This window comes from Siphateles boraxobius, unplaced genomic scaffold (genome assembly GCF_051911475.1).
Source record: "Siphateles boraxobius isolate OS27281-9 unplaced genomic scaffold, OSU_SipBor_1 77, whole genome shotgun sequence".
Classification (NCBI taxonomy): Eukaryota; Metazoa; Chordata; class Actinopteri; order Cypriniformes; family Leuciscidae; genus Siphateles; species Siphateles boraxobius.
This window is the reverse complement of record NW_027509205.1, coordinates 22492991-22508036: the sequence shown is the minus strand read 5'-3', so window position 1 is coordinate 22508036 and position 15046 is coordinate 22492991. Positions and strand designations below refer to the sequence as shown.

General features: G+C 40.9%; 1 protein-coding gene and 1 long non-coding RNA gene across 7 annotated transcripts in view; one reads left to right on the top strand and one right to left on the bottom strand.

Annotated features, from left to right (window-relative positions):
* The window catches only part of LOC143725518 (E3 ubiquitin-protein ligase TRIM39-like), a 34097-nt gene extending 26403 nt beyond the window's left edge, over positions 1-7694 (top strand). For all 6 annotated transcript variants that reach the window (XM_077217987.1, XM_077217993.1, XM_077217991.1 and 3 more), the window contains exons 9-10: positions 5838-5864; positions 5968-7694. In XM_077217987.1, the coding sequence (XP_077074102.1) occupies positions 5838-5864; positions 5968-6518 (578 nt within the window). In that variant the 3' untranslated portion in view covers positions 6519-7694. The remainder of the gene's footprint in view (positions 1-5837; positions 5865-5967) is intronic.
* Positions 1-15046, bottom strand: part of LOC143725560 (uncharacterized) — a 358276-nt gene that overhangs the window by 144079 nt on the left and 199151 nt on the right. The window lies entirely within an intron of this gene.

Below are 15046 nucleotides of genomic sequence, written 5' to 3'. Positions count from 1 at the left end.
CGACACTGATAATAAATAACCACTGTGGAATATCAGATACGTGAGACTTTGCTTACACTTGGCTACAACTATTCAGGCCCTTCTGGTTAAAGCGTTACAACATGACTAAACGTGTGTCATATTTTTTAAATACCTCTGTTTTGACAGTCCACTCTAAAACGTGAAACGTCTCGGTTACGTATGTAACCCTCGTTCCCTGAGTAGGGAACGAGGCGAGGACGAGGCGTGACGACGATTGGGGTTTCGTTTAGAAAGCCTATCGACTTCGAGTATTACAAAACGAGCCAATGGCAAAGAAATGCCATGGGTCTGCAGAAATGTTTCTTCACTGAGGAGCCAAGATTGAACTCAGGCGATTCCCGTGGTACAGCGGAAGTGGCAGGAAGACGGAACGTCTCCGTTCCCTACTCGGGGAATGAGGGTTACATACGTAACCGAGACGTTCCCTTTCATTGTCACTACGAGTTCCGTCGTGACGACGAATGGGGTTCCAGTCTAATCACGCCACCTTCACAGCTGTCTTCCAGTGCCCTGCTTAAGTCTGAGCTCCCTGTCGTGGACTGGCACAGACGAAGGACTCCTACTTAACACAGGAATACCAAGGTACACTGGGAGCATATCTCAGAGGAAATATGCAAATAATGCCAACCCAAGGAGGGGGGGGGGGGGACTTACAGAATACACATATGACCCGGAGGGAGATGAAAATGGAGAACACTGGGTTGAAAACTGGAATATTTCAACCCTAGGGGTGGCAAGGTGGCTTGCCAAGGGAAAGAAACATGCCCAGAGAGGCTTACAGTGGAAATACACATGTGGGGGTTGCCCAGAGGGGGGACTATGCACACAGAGGCACCAACGCACAGGCAAAGACACTGGTGTCGACGTCAGCAGTGCTGGAGGAACTCAGGGCTTGTCGGGGAAGCTCACCTGAGAAAATATCGCACGTATCCAGTCCGTGGAGTGGAATGGCAAGCAAGCGAAGACACCTGAGCGGGTCCTAGTACTGGCTGGTTGAAGCGAGTACATGAGAGGACACTGGCTCCACTCGGAGATTAAAGAATCTGACGAATGAGTAGTGTGTCACCCAGCCTACAGCTCTGCAGATGTCTGTTAGCGAGGCGTCATGCGCTAGAGCCAAAGAGGAAGCCACACTTCGTTGGAGTGGGCTGTCACACCAAGGGGGCATGGTCGACCTTGCTGCTGGTAAGCCAAGCAATGGCGTCCACATCCCGTGAGACAATCTATGCTTGGAGAAGCCTTTCCCTTCAGCTTCCCACCAAAACAGACAAGAGCTGGTCTGTGGTCCTGAAACACTGTGTTCTGCCTAAGTAGGCAGGAGCGCATACTGAACAGAGCAGTGCCAAGGCTGGGTCTGCCTCCTCCAGGGGCAGCGCTTGCAAGTTCACCAGCTGGGGTGGAACCTTGGGCATGTATCCAGGCCGGGGTCTCAGGAACACGTGAGAGTAAGCCAGCCCAAATTCCAGGCACGCTTCATCAACGGAAATGCGAGCAGGTCCATTACCCTCTTGATGGAGGCCAATGCAACCAGGTCTTAATTGACAGGAACTTAAGCTCAACTGATTGCAGAGGCTCAAGGGAAACACTCTGCAGGGCAGTTAGAACCACTGAGAGGTCCCAAGAGGGAACGAGAGGAGGCGAGGAGGATTCAGTCTCCTCGCTCCTCTCAGGAACCTGACAATCAGGTCGTGCTTTCCCACGGACTTACCCTCGACTGCGTCATGATGTGCGGCGATAGCGGCAACATATACTTTCAGGGTGGAGGGAGACAGCCTTCGCTCCAACCCATCTTGCAGGAAGTAAAGCACGACACTAATCGGGCATCTCCGGGGGTCTTCTCAGTGAGAAGAGCACCAGTTGACGAAGAGGTTCCACTTCGACGTGTAGGCGTCTCGTGGACGAGGCTCTAGCGGAAGTGATGGTAGCCACCACCGCTGGTGGTAGGGTACTCAACCTGCCTCGTCCCGTCCATGAGCCACACGTTGAGGTTCCAAAGATCGGGACGAGGGTGCCAAGGGTGCCCCGTCCCTGAGACAGTAGATCCTTCCTCAGAGGAATTGGCCAAGGAGGTGCTGTCGCGAGGAGAACGTTTGGAGAACCAGGTCCGGGTGGGCCAATGAGGCGCAACCATATATGACCTGCTCCTCGTCCTCCCTGATCTTGCACATTGTCTGTGCAAGACGGCACACTGGGGGGAACGCATACTTGCGGAGGCCCCGCAGCCAGCTGTGCGCCAGTGAGTCAGTACCGAGCATGCCCTCAGTCAGGGAGAAAAACAGGGCGCAATGGGACGAGTCGTGGGAGGCAAACAGGCTACCTTTGCGTCCCCGAACTGGTCCCAAATCAGCTGAACCGACTGGGGATGGAGTCGCCATTCTCCAGGGAGGGGCTGAAGCCGTGAGAGCTCATAGGCTGCACAGTTCAGGGCTCCGGGAAATAATGGCTCGAAGCGACCTCAGATGCTTCTGACTCCATAAGAAGTGGTGGCGGGCGAGTTGCAACATACGGTGACCACCTTGACCATAGACCACCTTGACGGTAGATGTACGCTACACGCTGTATTGTCTGAACGGACTAGTACATGTTGACCTTTGAGCAACGCAAGAAACGGTGCAGAGCAAGGCGTACTGCTAGCAACTCGAGGCAATAGACATGCTAAGGGCGTTAGGGTCCTGTCCAGGAGCCCGCGGTAGCGTGTCCTTTGCCCATGGCGCCCCAGCCCGCGGTGAAGGCATGTGTTGAGACAACAACATGCCCGGAAGCTCGTTCTACGGGCACTAGCCCGTAGAAAACTGAGGTTCGACCACGGGGTGAAGGTCTGACGGCAGGTTGGAGTAACTGGTACTCGGTGTGGACAGAAGGCCAAAACATAGAGAAAAAGATGCGTTTTCAAATGAAAACATATTAATGTGGACAAGGCTTGAATTCACAATCATGTTCAGCTGTTAGCATAAGTTCATTACCGAACGCACGTTTGACAGGGTAATGATGGGCAAAGGAAACCTGATCCAGCATTTCCAGAGTCGTGTGTCTCACACCTCCTCTTTTTCCTCTCTTTCACCTCTTCAACCATCTGTCATGCCTCTGGATTGCATAACAATCCTCAAGGTTTACAGATGAAGACCCGCCAGTAGGCCGTAGTGGCAACAGCTGCTCGGGCGTCTTGTCGGTCTGTCCAGCAGTTATTCCCAGGAGTGAATGTCGTAAGGCAAAAAAAAAAAAATTCATAGTGGTGCAAAATTCATGGCAGAATACAGGGCAAAAAAAAAATTTCCAGCAAGTGTAATCCACATCAAACCAAAAGAAGTGTTCTGATCTGATCTCAAACAAAACACACGCAGTGAGCACAGAAACCCATCACTGATACACAACCAGAAGTCTGACTATAAAATAAACTGTCTAAAAGGTTTCCCCACCTCACAAGAACAATATAGACACTTAAGAGAAAAAAATAACACTTTTTTTTACACTGAATAATTATTATTACAGCTTAAATAAAAATACAACTTAACATCTCTGCTTTTAAACCCTCTGTTATGATTGTCTCATAGACCTCCATTGTACGTATATTTACTGCAATATATGTCAGGGTTTGGGGTTGAGGTGAGGACTCAAGTGCAGGAAACAAGGGCTTTTTATTAATAATAAAAATAAAACAAATTACAAACAAAAACTACCCCGAGGGGGTAAACAAGATTGACTTGACTTGACTACAGGGAAACACAGTGTACATACGACAACGAACCAGCACAGGACTGCAAACACAAGGAGAATAAATAGAGCATCACAGTCTCGACCCACAGCCCGAGAGAGCTTAGGTGCCGGAAGTAAATTTCCCATTCATTTCTCCGACGTTTTGGAAAAATCCGTATCTAAAGAGTTTTAGAGCATGTCTGAGGATAACCAGCTACGGCTGAACTCATAACCATACAACATATCATTTCGAGTGAAAAAACGAAGAGAAAATCCAAAAAAGTCAAAGGTACAAGACTGTGTACATATTTTTATTTCCGAGCGAAGGAACTACTCATCCCATAAACCACCGCGCCTCACTGAAGTCGACTGAAGCCACAACCGCGAAAGAGCCTAGTAAGTAATCGTGTAAATAATGGTGTTTTATATAGGTATTGTGTATTGAATTTTATATTTTATATTTATCATTATTTTCGCCGGCTGCTCTGAGGTAGTCAATTCCCGCCGTTGTCACTTGTCGTCATCGTTGCTACGATACGTGACTCACAATGACTAACAACCAATTAAAAGGGCATTCTCTGATGATGTTCCAAGATGTTAAAAAAGCTACGCGGCTGATCATAGACAAAAGGGGGAGAAATTAGTATCTACTGCACCGTCGTTTTTTTTCCTTATCATAGCCTACAAATGTCTTCGTTCATAGTCTGTCTGACATATATTAGAAGCTATGTGTCTGTCATGGATTTGCACTGAATTGATTCTCTAAAATCAGTTCAATACAGTTCAATACGGAACAAGACTTTTATGTGTCAAATACGGGACAATTCCGTATTATATGGAACGGTTGGCAACCCTACATGGTCTGCTCTTGGACCACCATCATATTCAGTTTATTAACTTGCCATGAATTATTACACAAATGTTCAGTAAATGCATGAAGAGGTATGCCTAGGCTAAATATTGTTTTGACAGTGGCATCATAAAATGCTTGATATGACTCATACCATATGAAGGCTACAGTAACCTAGCTTAAGTGAACGATAATGCTAACTAACGTTACCAGCCTCCCTGCAAAACTCACCACAACTTTGTAGGTCTTGACCCTCATGCTGGCCCTTACAAAACCCACAAACTGACCCTTGGACACGCTACACTGAACTACATGACCCGATTTGAAGTGGTTTTCACCCCTTTGCACATTTTTGTTTTCCTCCTTGAAAAAAGCCATCATGGCAGCCAAAGGAGATCTTGATTGCACTGATAAGCGTACCGTCCAAAAAACGCAACAGAGGTTTATTTTTATTAATTTTTTTTTATTAATGATCTTCAGTCTTCACGGATCTTCATGGGGTTTAACCAGACAATTACACAACTTCCACCAATCAGATGCATCACTCTGGGATTGTGGGATTGTTCAGGATTGTGGGTAATGAAGTACTTATCCAAGACATCGCGAATAAAAGGCATTTATCTCAAAACGGTTAGTGCCCCATGAACTTTTGGCGTTTATATGAGCATATACAATCGCTTAGTACAGCCGTAGCTGGTTTTAAGTCTACCATGTATGTTTATGTTTTTATGGCTTATACCCCAACTGTCAATGGAGAAATTGTATTGAATTCTTACTTCCGGCACCGGCTGTGGGCGGGACTGTGATGCTCTATGGGGAGAGCAAACAAAGGAGGTAAACGAGGGAGGACAGGTGGGGCAAATGAATCAATAATAGGTGACAAGATGGGCGGGGCTAGGCAATCAACAGGAGAGCACATGACACAAGGAAACATACATGACAAGCCATGTGCTCACACCAAACATGACTAAAACACAAGCACATGGCCAGTAAAACAAATCACAAGCCACGTGTTCAAACAAAACGAGACATGAACACTCAGCTGGTGTTAAACACAGTACAAGACAAAACAGGAGTGTCAGGACTCTGTCACAAAACCAAGAAATAGACTAGACAGAAGTGACAGAACCCTGACAATAACATTCTGCATTTTGTTTTACAAACTGATGGACGATCAACATTTACATGATGCTGCCAGTAGAGAGAAACTCATTGTTAACCTGAAATTATTGGTATAAATAATTCATCATTATATTGTCATCTGTGTCCACAGGGTTGAAGTTTGCGCAGAAGTTTGCAGGTACAGTGTGACTGACACAGATACACTCACTATTTTTTTGTTTATAATGTACACATGAAAATGTTTGTTCTGAAGTTGATTGATAATGTCTGATCTCTCTCAGTGGATGTGACTCTGGATCCTGATACAGCGAATCCATATCTCATCCTGTCTGATGATGGAAAACAAGTCAGTCATGGAGACGTTAAGCAGGACGTCCCAGAAAACCCAAAGAGATTTGATTTCTGTGTCAATATTCTGGCAAAGCAGGGATTCAGTTCAGGGAGATTTTACTATGAGGTGCAGGTGAAGGGAAAGACTGATTGGACTTTAGGAGTGATCAGAGAATCCATTTACAGAAAGGGGATCAGACTGAGACCTAAGAAGGGATTCTGGACTGTGGCGCTGAGGAATGAGAATGAATATTTAGTTTGTGAAAGTCCACCTGTCTCTTTATCTCTGAGAGTGAAACCTGAGAAGGTTGGTGTGTTTGTGGATTATGAGGAGGGTCTGGTCTCTTTTTATGACGTGGAGTCCAGATCTCATATCTACTCTTTCACTGGTCAGACTTTCACTGAGAAACTCTATCCATATTTCAGCCCAGGTGATAATGATGAAGGTAAAAACTCAAACCCACTGATCATCACTCCTGTCAGATTGAAACAAACAAAATAAAAAATCTCAAAAGATTAACTATGGATGTGCAGTTTTTAGAATGTTAATACAAACCAAAAAAGAATAAGCACTAAGCAAAATCAAGAAGTTTTAACTTGCAACTATTAAGAAAATGAATATGTGATACAAGCGGAAAAAATAAATGTATATTCAGGCCCTTAAAAATCAACTATAATTAAATATTTGTGTGTTATATATACACGTGTAAATGGCTAATTTGTTACACATCTATATATTTCTTTTGTCTTACATTAATACTTTGCTTGTTAAAAATAAACTTATTTTTGAGTTTGACAACAAACACACCGCAAAACACAGCTATATAGCATAGTTCAAAAAATAATAATAATTAATAATATCTGAACATTGACTCTCAGTCTTTATTCACCTTTTTCTCGTGGTTTCTCAGTAGAATTCATAAAAGTCTAGAATAGAATAGCATAGTTCTAATAGGGACACATTGTAACGCAGTATGACAACATGCCCCGCCTGCTCAACTGGGATTTAAACCTGGCGAGTGTCTTCTGCTGGTTAGATCAGCATTAAAGAACTATATCTACTGTAGACAAATAACAGAAATAACCTTAAATAACAGATATAAAGGTAAAAATAATATCAGATTTGTCTAATTTTAAATAAACAAAAAAACAGAGATGTGTAGGATTGAAAATAATCCAAGGCAATTGAAATGGACATTTGCTTTATTGTTTTCCACCCCCTCTTTCCCCAAAGACCATTTGGAGTTGAGGGGCTGATAGTGATCAAGACCTATAGGCCAAGATGTGTGTGCTCTGAGGGTCTATGAATTGTCACACCTTTGGGGGAAGTTGTAATTATCTGATTGGTCAGTTTGAATGTCTCACATTTGGGTTTTAGTCACCTGGGCAGGGAAAGGATAAAAGAGGATCGTAACTGTTGCTCTGCTCTTCTTATGCTCTGGCTCTCTTTCTTGGGGCTCTCTCTCTTTACCTCCTCTTTTCTTTTACTCTCTCTCTCTCTCTCTCTCTCTCTCTCTCTCTCTCTCTCTCTCTCTCTCTCTCTCTCTCTCAGGTAACATTTTACATATATGCTGGGTACAATTATTAAAATAATTATTATCATCTCATACGTCTATCTTGTACCTATTTTAAGTGTAACCATAACCATATTTTGTCATTAAACCTTTTTAATTACAAATAATGTGCTAACTAGTTTTGATTTGATATTGACTTTGAAGTTCTACCTATTGCAATATAATATTGTCACTCTATATAGCAACGCTCTCCCACATATTAAGCTATTGTAACTGCGCTTATTTTCATCGTTGGTACAAGTGGCAGTGGGTGGAATAGACAAGAAATGTACAGTTTTCTACCATCTTGCTGACAACATTTCTTTAGTCATTCGGCAGTCTTGCAGACTGAACCCCTGCAGGAAATCCACCCTTACACATGCTTTTTGCCATTGCGGCAACATATCTCCTCCATATTGACACGACACCGCAGTACAGCAGACGATCACGGGCACTCCACTGACTTCACTATTGGATAGTGTTAGTTTTAACTTTACTTATTACTTTGATAATACAGCCTACGTCCTCCCTTATCACTTATGATCGCCAGACTTTATTGGACATCGGACAAAATGTTCCAAAATGGTCTACAATATCTATGATACCTGTGGATATTATTAAAGTATCAGAAACCTGGCGCACTGGATATCGAAGGCGATATGGGTGGAAGAGAGGAAGACGCAGGGGACGCTGGTGAAGCTACAGAATCGACCTACAGTTCCAATACCAAGAATGCTGCTGGCAAACATGTGTAAGTAACTGTCTGGGTTAGACAGGTCAATTTAGCTCAAAAGGAATTATGAATTAATTTACAGGGAATCTTAAAATAATCACTTAAACGGCCGAGCAAATGACTCCAGCGTTCATTTGAACCGGCCGTAACTATCAGCTCTAAAACGGATATAAATATCCAAACTATAGTGAAACACTATTTATTAGCAAGGTAACTTAGATCAGCAGTAAGACATTAAATCTGTAAGCACATAACACAAGACAATTGTCTTTAAAATATAAAAAAGACTTTGATTATTCTAAAACATAAAACTAATATTTAACACAAACCCACGCACACACACATTCATATGAGTTGCAGAAAGAAAGAGAGTGAGGAAAGAAAATGAGTTCAAGAGTGAGATAGTGAAATCCCAAGTTTCTATATGCACTTATAACACATGACCTGAACGAACCATCAATCATTAATTTAACCCTTCTATCGTTTCTTAGGCGGGTTATTCAATTTTATCTCAATGCACCAGTTCAGCTAAGAGTCTGGAGGTATACTTGCGTTTGTCTGTGCGTTTCTTTGCGATTCCTTTTGTTTACGTAAAGGGATTTTCCCGGTTTCGTTGACTGGCTGGTGGTCTCCTCGTGCCTGAATAGATGTCTCTGGGCGGCCAATCACGTGGTGTGTTGGCAATGTATGAAAGTCTTTGAAGTTGGAAAGCGGGCTTTGCAGTCGAATCGTTTAAACGAAACTTGGCAGCAAAACGTAACTTAGAATCGAGGCTCTCAACGGAAAAGAAAAAGAAAGCTAAGAAAATGAAAGGAAAGTGAGACGAGAGTAGGTTATAGATGGCTTGAATGAAGCTGTTTAACCCATGGATGTTCTTCTGATCTTGTTTGGGTTCTTTTGTATGCTCGTCTACATGGTTACTTGTCTGTCCGGTTACTCGTCATGGCTTCTCCATGACTTCTGTAAATCTGCTCTAGCGAACAAATTCACAAATCAAACCTTAACCCAACATAACAAAAACTCTACTGGCTTTTTCGGGTCCTAAGATTTTAAACTCGGCTGTTTGTTCCAGCCTCTTGGATGAGTTCTGAACAATTAGGCACTGTCTTTATTTGGGAGGTGGCATTCTCTTCACCTCTCGTCGTAAATCATGCGTTATCTGTGATCTCTTTACTCTTCCAGCTCTAGAGGAGAGTTCAGAGGGAACAGTTTAGACATGATTCCTATTATAAGAACACGAAAAATTTTACACAGATTTCAATCAAGCCATCTTCTGAATTAAGAACATATGATCGTACTGATAGTAAACAAGACACACTTTCATTCAAACATCTAATAGTTGTAACAATTACATGACTTCTATTTGATCTAAGCATAATAGACGCATACAGAGGTGGTAGATACAATATAGGATTATGTAGTTGAACAATGTTTGATTAGAAGTCCGTCAATAATTGTTTTGGGATGATTTTATGTATTTTTATACGTAACGTCTCAGTCTCTGTGGTTTTAAGAGATTTCAACCATGGGGTCATTCAGAGGAGGAGGTCTGTTTTCAATCCTCTGTCTTGGGATCAAACAACCTCTGCCGTTATCTTGGTGGGTTCTGAGCCGTGCCATCCCTGAACCAATCAGTCTTTTCCAAACTATCTAACGTTGATGACGTTCTCCTTTAGTTGGACACATCTCTTTGAAGCTTTAGAACAGGCTGGAGCCCACTCCATTTATGGTCCAGGATTAGACTGGTGTTTTGGGGGTCTGGAATGTTGAGTTTTGTGTGGAATTATGTTTGAACGAATCACCTGGAAGATTCCTTTGTGTCTAGGTCGCCCTCAATTCCTACACATGCAATCTATCAGCAACAAGATGGATGAGCTCCGCTGCCGGGTTAGTGTTGTAGTATTACAAATTTATTAAAATGTTTTAATTTAGGTTCAACAGTATTTTAACTGAGAAAGTTCACACAAGTGTTTACCATTTTGTGGCTTTGGACATTAACCTTTTGGTCACTTCTCAAAGTACAGCTGAGTGATCTAATCAGGTTGATTGGATCACCATCTATACATGACACTGTCATGCTGATGAGATCAGGGAAAGGTATATAAACTACAGTGTATACTGCCTTAGTCAGACTTGATGACAGCGATGCCATAGCAATAAAGAACTCTGCTTAAAAGATACCCCCAAGTCTCCTGGTCTTCGCTTCTGACTTTTTCTACACTTAAGAAAGAAAAGGTTTACAACAGATGGTGCCGTGGCCCGGATATAATTAACTTCACCAGAATCCAGATTGAACTCAACAAAGATCTTAAAGAATGAACTTTTCTGACTGAGTTTCCAGACGGAACCTTTCCGTACAACAATCGATTTGGTGAGTTTCACTCTATAAAGAACCGCTGAAGACCAGTACAAATCTGTTATTCCTCTGCGCCATCAGAAGAAGAGTTAAAGGGGTGGTAAAACGCATTTTTTTGAAGGCTTGATTGTGTTTGTGGGGTGCACTGTAACATGTGTTCATGCCTCGTTTTTTAAAAATTGCATTATTTTTCATATATTTTACCTTTATTCTACACTGCTCTGCCCCTCCTTGTAAAAACATTCTGATGGTTTCTGGGTTCTATGAAGCCAGTCCCTCAAAACTACGCAATGGGCTCAGATTGGTTAGCTTGGCCCAGTGTGTTGTGATTCGCTAACCGTCTAGTGCACGTTTTCCGGAAAAGTCACGCCTCTTGCCTTTACCGGTAGTTTGTGCTTTGGTGTATTATAAAAAATGGCGTCAATAAAACCAATCGGACCCGGGGAAACGTTAGTGAAGATGATCGAGCAGAACTGGTTCAAGAACGGCGGTTAAACGACGTTTCAGAAAGGTTTGTTTTTTGTTGTTCTCTCATTACTTTTTAGATACGCTGTTATTTAATTGTACTAATTATTATAGAATTACAAAAAAAATAAGCTTCATAAACAAGAATTTCATATAATCGTTCTAACAAATTATACTACTGTCCTCAAAGGGATTTTTTTGAGTAAAGACTGCAGATCTATAGTGATCGTTTCTGACTGTATGCCACCGTTACTTTTGTATTTTTAGAACGATTGTAGACAAATATCTGTCGACAGAAATACTAACCCAAAACGAACACTAAACATCGGCTGCCAAATAAAACACAGAGCCATGTTTAGCATGCCTGTAGATAAACAAGCATGTAGATAAACATAAAAGCTCTAATCAAAGAATAATTCACACTAATTCCAAGTTCGCTGTTGAAATTAAAAAAAGTTTGTAACGTTAGGTGTTTGTCAGATAATGTTAAGTATGAATGAGCATTTAACAAAACAGCAGAGCCAAACAGCGTTGTCATTTGTTTACTTCCTTGCTACAACGTACAATTAACCATACGAACTATTACAGGAAAACACATCAACGAAAAATAAATCATCCTTACAGGTTGTGGCTCGTAAACAAAAGCTTCTGTTTTTAAAGTTGGAACTGCTCCATCTTTCAGGACAAGCCGATGTGCGAATCCTGCATTGAGCTCGCGAAGATTGTGAAAGCTTTCCTCCGTAACATGTTCATCACAGAGAGCGAGATTTGGGTCATAATTATGAGGGAACGAGTTAAAAATAAATGTTAACCATTGATCTCTAACTCCCTCGTCGCTAGGAAGGCTGAACAAGGTGGACCTGCAATCCGGATGAAAATAACAGCAGCGTTTCGACAGCGTTTGTTTGCATTGCGACAACCAAAACAGCAATATAAAATGGCCTCGTCCCGCTTAAGTATTCTCGGAGGAGGGGTTTATGTGATTATGTGAATAATGGGATTTGCTGATGTCAGCAACCCTGGAGGAATGTCATGTAGTCCAAAACCGGCTGTTTGCTGTAGTCCTTAGAAATTAAATTTTTTAAAAGCAAATATCTCCCTTTGCTTTGAACTTTGAGCGCTGTAACTTTGCAGATGTTGTTTATGCTCAAACAGCAACATTACTCACTAGCTAAAGTTAGAAAAGTGAAATCGTGTTTTACCACCCCTTTAAGAAAATGAATATGTGATACAAGCGGAAAAAATAAATGTATATTCAGGCCCTTAAAAATCAACTATAATAAAATATATGTGTTATATATACACGTGTCAATGGCTAATTTGTTACACATCTATATATTTATTTTGACTTACATTAATACTTTGCTTTTTAAATCTATCATGAAATTTTCATGAAATTCTACAAAATGCAAAATTTACAAATTTTCCAGTGTTTCTACAAAGATTTCTGAAGCCATTTTCTCTGTCTTTCTCTCCAGCTGTTAACATTGAATTACTTGTGAAATGTTGAGGTTCTTGGTTCATGTAAATAAAGACAAGTGTTTAGACTGAGTGCTTTCTCAGTTTGTGTAAATCCACTTGGGGCACAGAGAATTAATTTTTTACCACATTAATTTCACACATCTAGTACAATTATGTGGTTTTGTTTCATTAATACAGTGTATATTTTTTTCTTGATTTACCCTGAAAGCATGGAAGTGAAATGTGACAACATGACACTGTAACATGACCATATCACATATTAAAATGTTATCTGATCTAATAAAAAAATTACAAGACAAACTCAAATATTTTGTCAATAAAATACAATTATTAACTTCTTCAAATAAAGTAATGGCTTTTTAAAAATAATTAAAAATAAACTTATTTTTGAGTTTGACAACAAATACATCGCAAAACACAGCTACTGTATACAGCATAGTTCAAAACATAATAATAATTCATAATATCTGAACATTGACTCTCAGTCTTTATTCACCCTTTTCTCATGGTTTCTCAATAGAATTCATAAAAGTCTAGAATAGAATAGCATAGTTCTAATAGGGACACATTGTAACGCAGTGTGACAACATGCCCCGCCTGCTCAACTGGGATTTAAACCCGGTGAGTGTCTTCTGCTGGTTAGATCAGCATTAAAGAACTATCTCAACTGTTCAATAACAGACATAAGGTTAAAATAATATCTTATTTGTCTCATTTTAAATAAACAATAAACAGAGATGAAACATTAACTTTAAATTTACTTTTGCTATGGTTGTGAAGCAAAAACTCTAGGCGACAACATCCATTAGTCAAAAGTCTTGTGGACATATTTAGTAAGTGTTTTGTGGCCTTATTTCAGAAACTTTATTTTTTTGTTTTTTCAATAACCATGCATAAACACTATTCTCTCAAAAATACAAACATGTCTGTGGCGAGCAGGACGAGGCCGAGGGCCGTGAGGCCGGTGGTGTGATTACTGATGAGCAACTCCTGTGCGACGCACCGGTCTCGTGTCTCTCACGGAGGAGCGGAAGCATAAAAGGAGGAGCGACGACAGTGGAGATCGAGAGAGGACAGGCTGTAACGGTCATCAGCTGGAGTTCCCTTGAGAGCCACCAGAGGGCACTCCAATTCAGATCTTTGTTATTCTCTCACAAACTACATTTCCCATAACTCACTGCCCGGACTCATAATCACTGATCACATTCACCTGTGTGTCATTACCTTGTTCAGCTCACCCCTTATAAGCCTGGTTTTCACATTCACTCACTGCGTAGTTTTGTATGTGTTGCACTGCATCTCTGAGCATTTCTCTGTTTCCCTGTATTTTGGTTTTTTTTGGACTCTCTGCCTGCCTCTGGATTACCCGTTTGCCTTGTCCCCAACCTTGTGTGTTTTGTTTGTTTGGACTGCCTACCTGGATTTTGACTTGTTGCCTGTACATTGGATTACCTGTCTGGATTACCCCATCATATTAAAAGCTGCATTTGGATCTCAACTTTCTTGTGTCAGAGCAGTTCTTGACATAGGCCTGGATTTTATTTGATGTTTTGTTTAATTATGTGTGGCGGCTGTCGACCGTGAGGGACTGCCGTTTTTACTTTCATTTTGTATTTGTTTTTTTTTGTTATTAAATTATTTGATTGTTCGTCGGTTCCCGCCTCCTTCTTTCCATAACATTGAACCTTGTTACAATGTATTACACATATTATGGTAGCCCTGTTTGTGCTAAATATAGTGTAATGACACCATTGCCATTAATATGTTTATAAGCAACTGAAAAAAGCACAAATGTCAGGGCATGTCAAAACATCTCAAGGACCCCAAAAACACCTTAGACCCCAGAGGGTTAAATAACAGATATAAGATTAAAATAATGTCAGATGTGTCTAATTTTAAATAAAAAAAAATATAACATAGATAATAAATTTACTTTTGCTATGGTTAAATAAATGTTCAGTGATATCTTCCAAAGATTTCTCTATATAGTGTTAATATAGCAACTAGTAAATACACTAAGTTTCGTCATGCTCATGTGTGGAAGTATTTAAAACGTGTGTTAAAATGAGTAGTTTGTGTCCCGCTCACCCCTACATTTATACAATCATTTTAATCAAGATTAATAAAATACTGCTCACATTACTTCACAATTGCTAGATTGACTATATTGTTAATTTGATAAATAAACGAGTTTACACAATAAAATGTATCTACACATATAGAACAGATTTATTAACATACTTGTTTTAAATATTCACAAATGAGCAAAAATACCGTAATAAAACCGTGCAGTCATCAGAAACACACAACAGGACTAACATGTCAGGTCACGTCTCCCCATCATTAAAAGAAAAAACAAAGAGAAATGCATTGTGCATAAAGAAAATTAATCTTATTTTAGGACTATTACTGTAATCCAAAAAATAGTTTGGAGACACGAG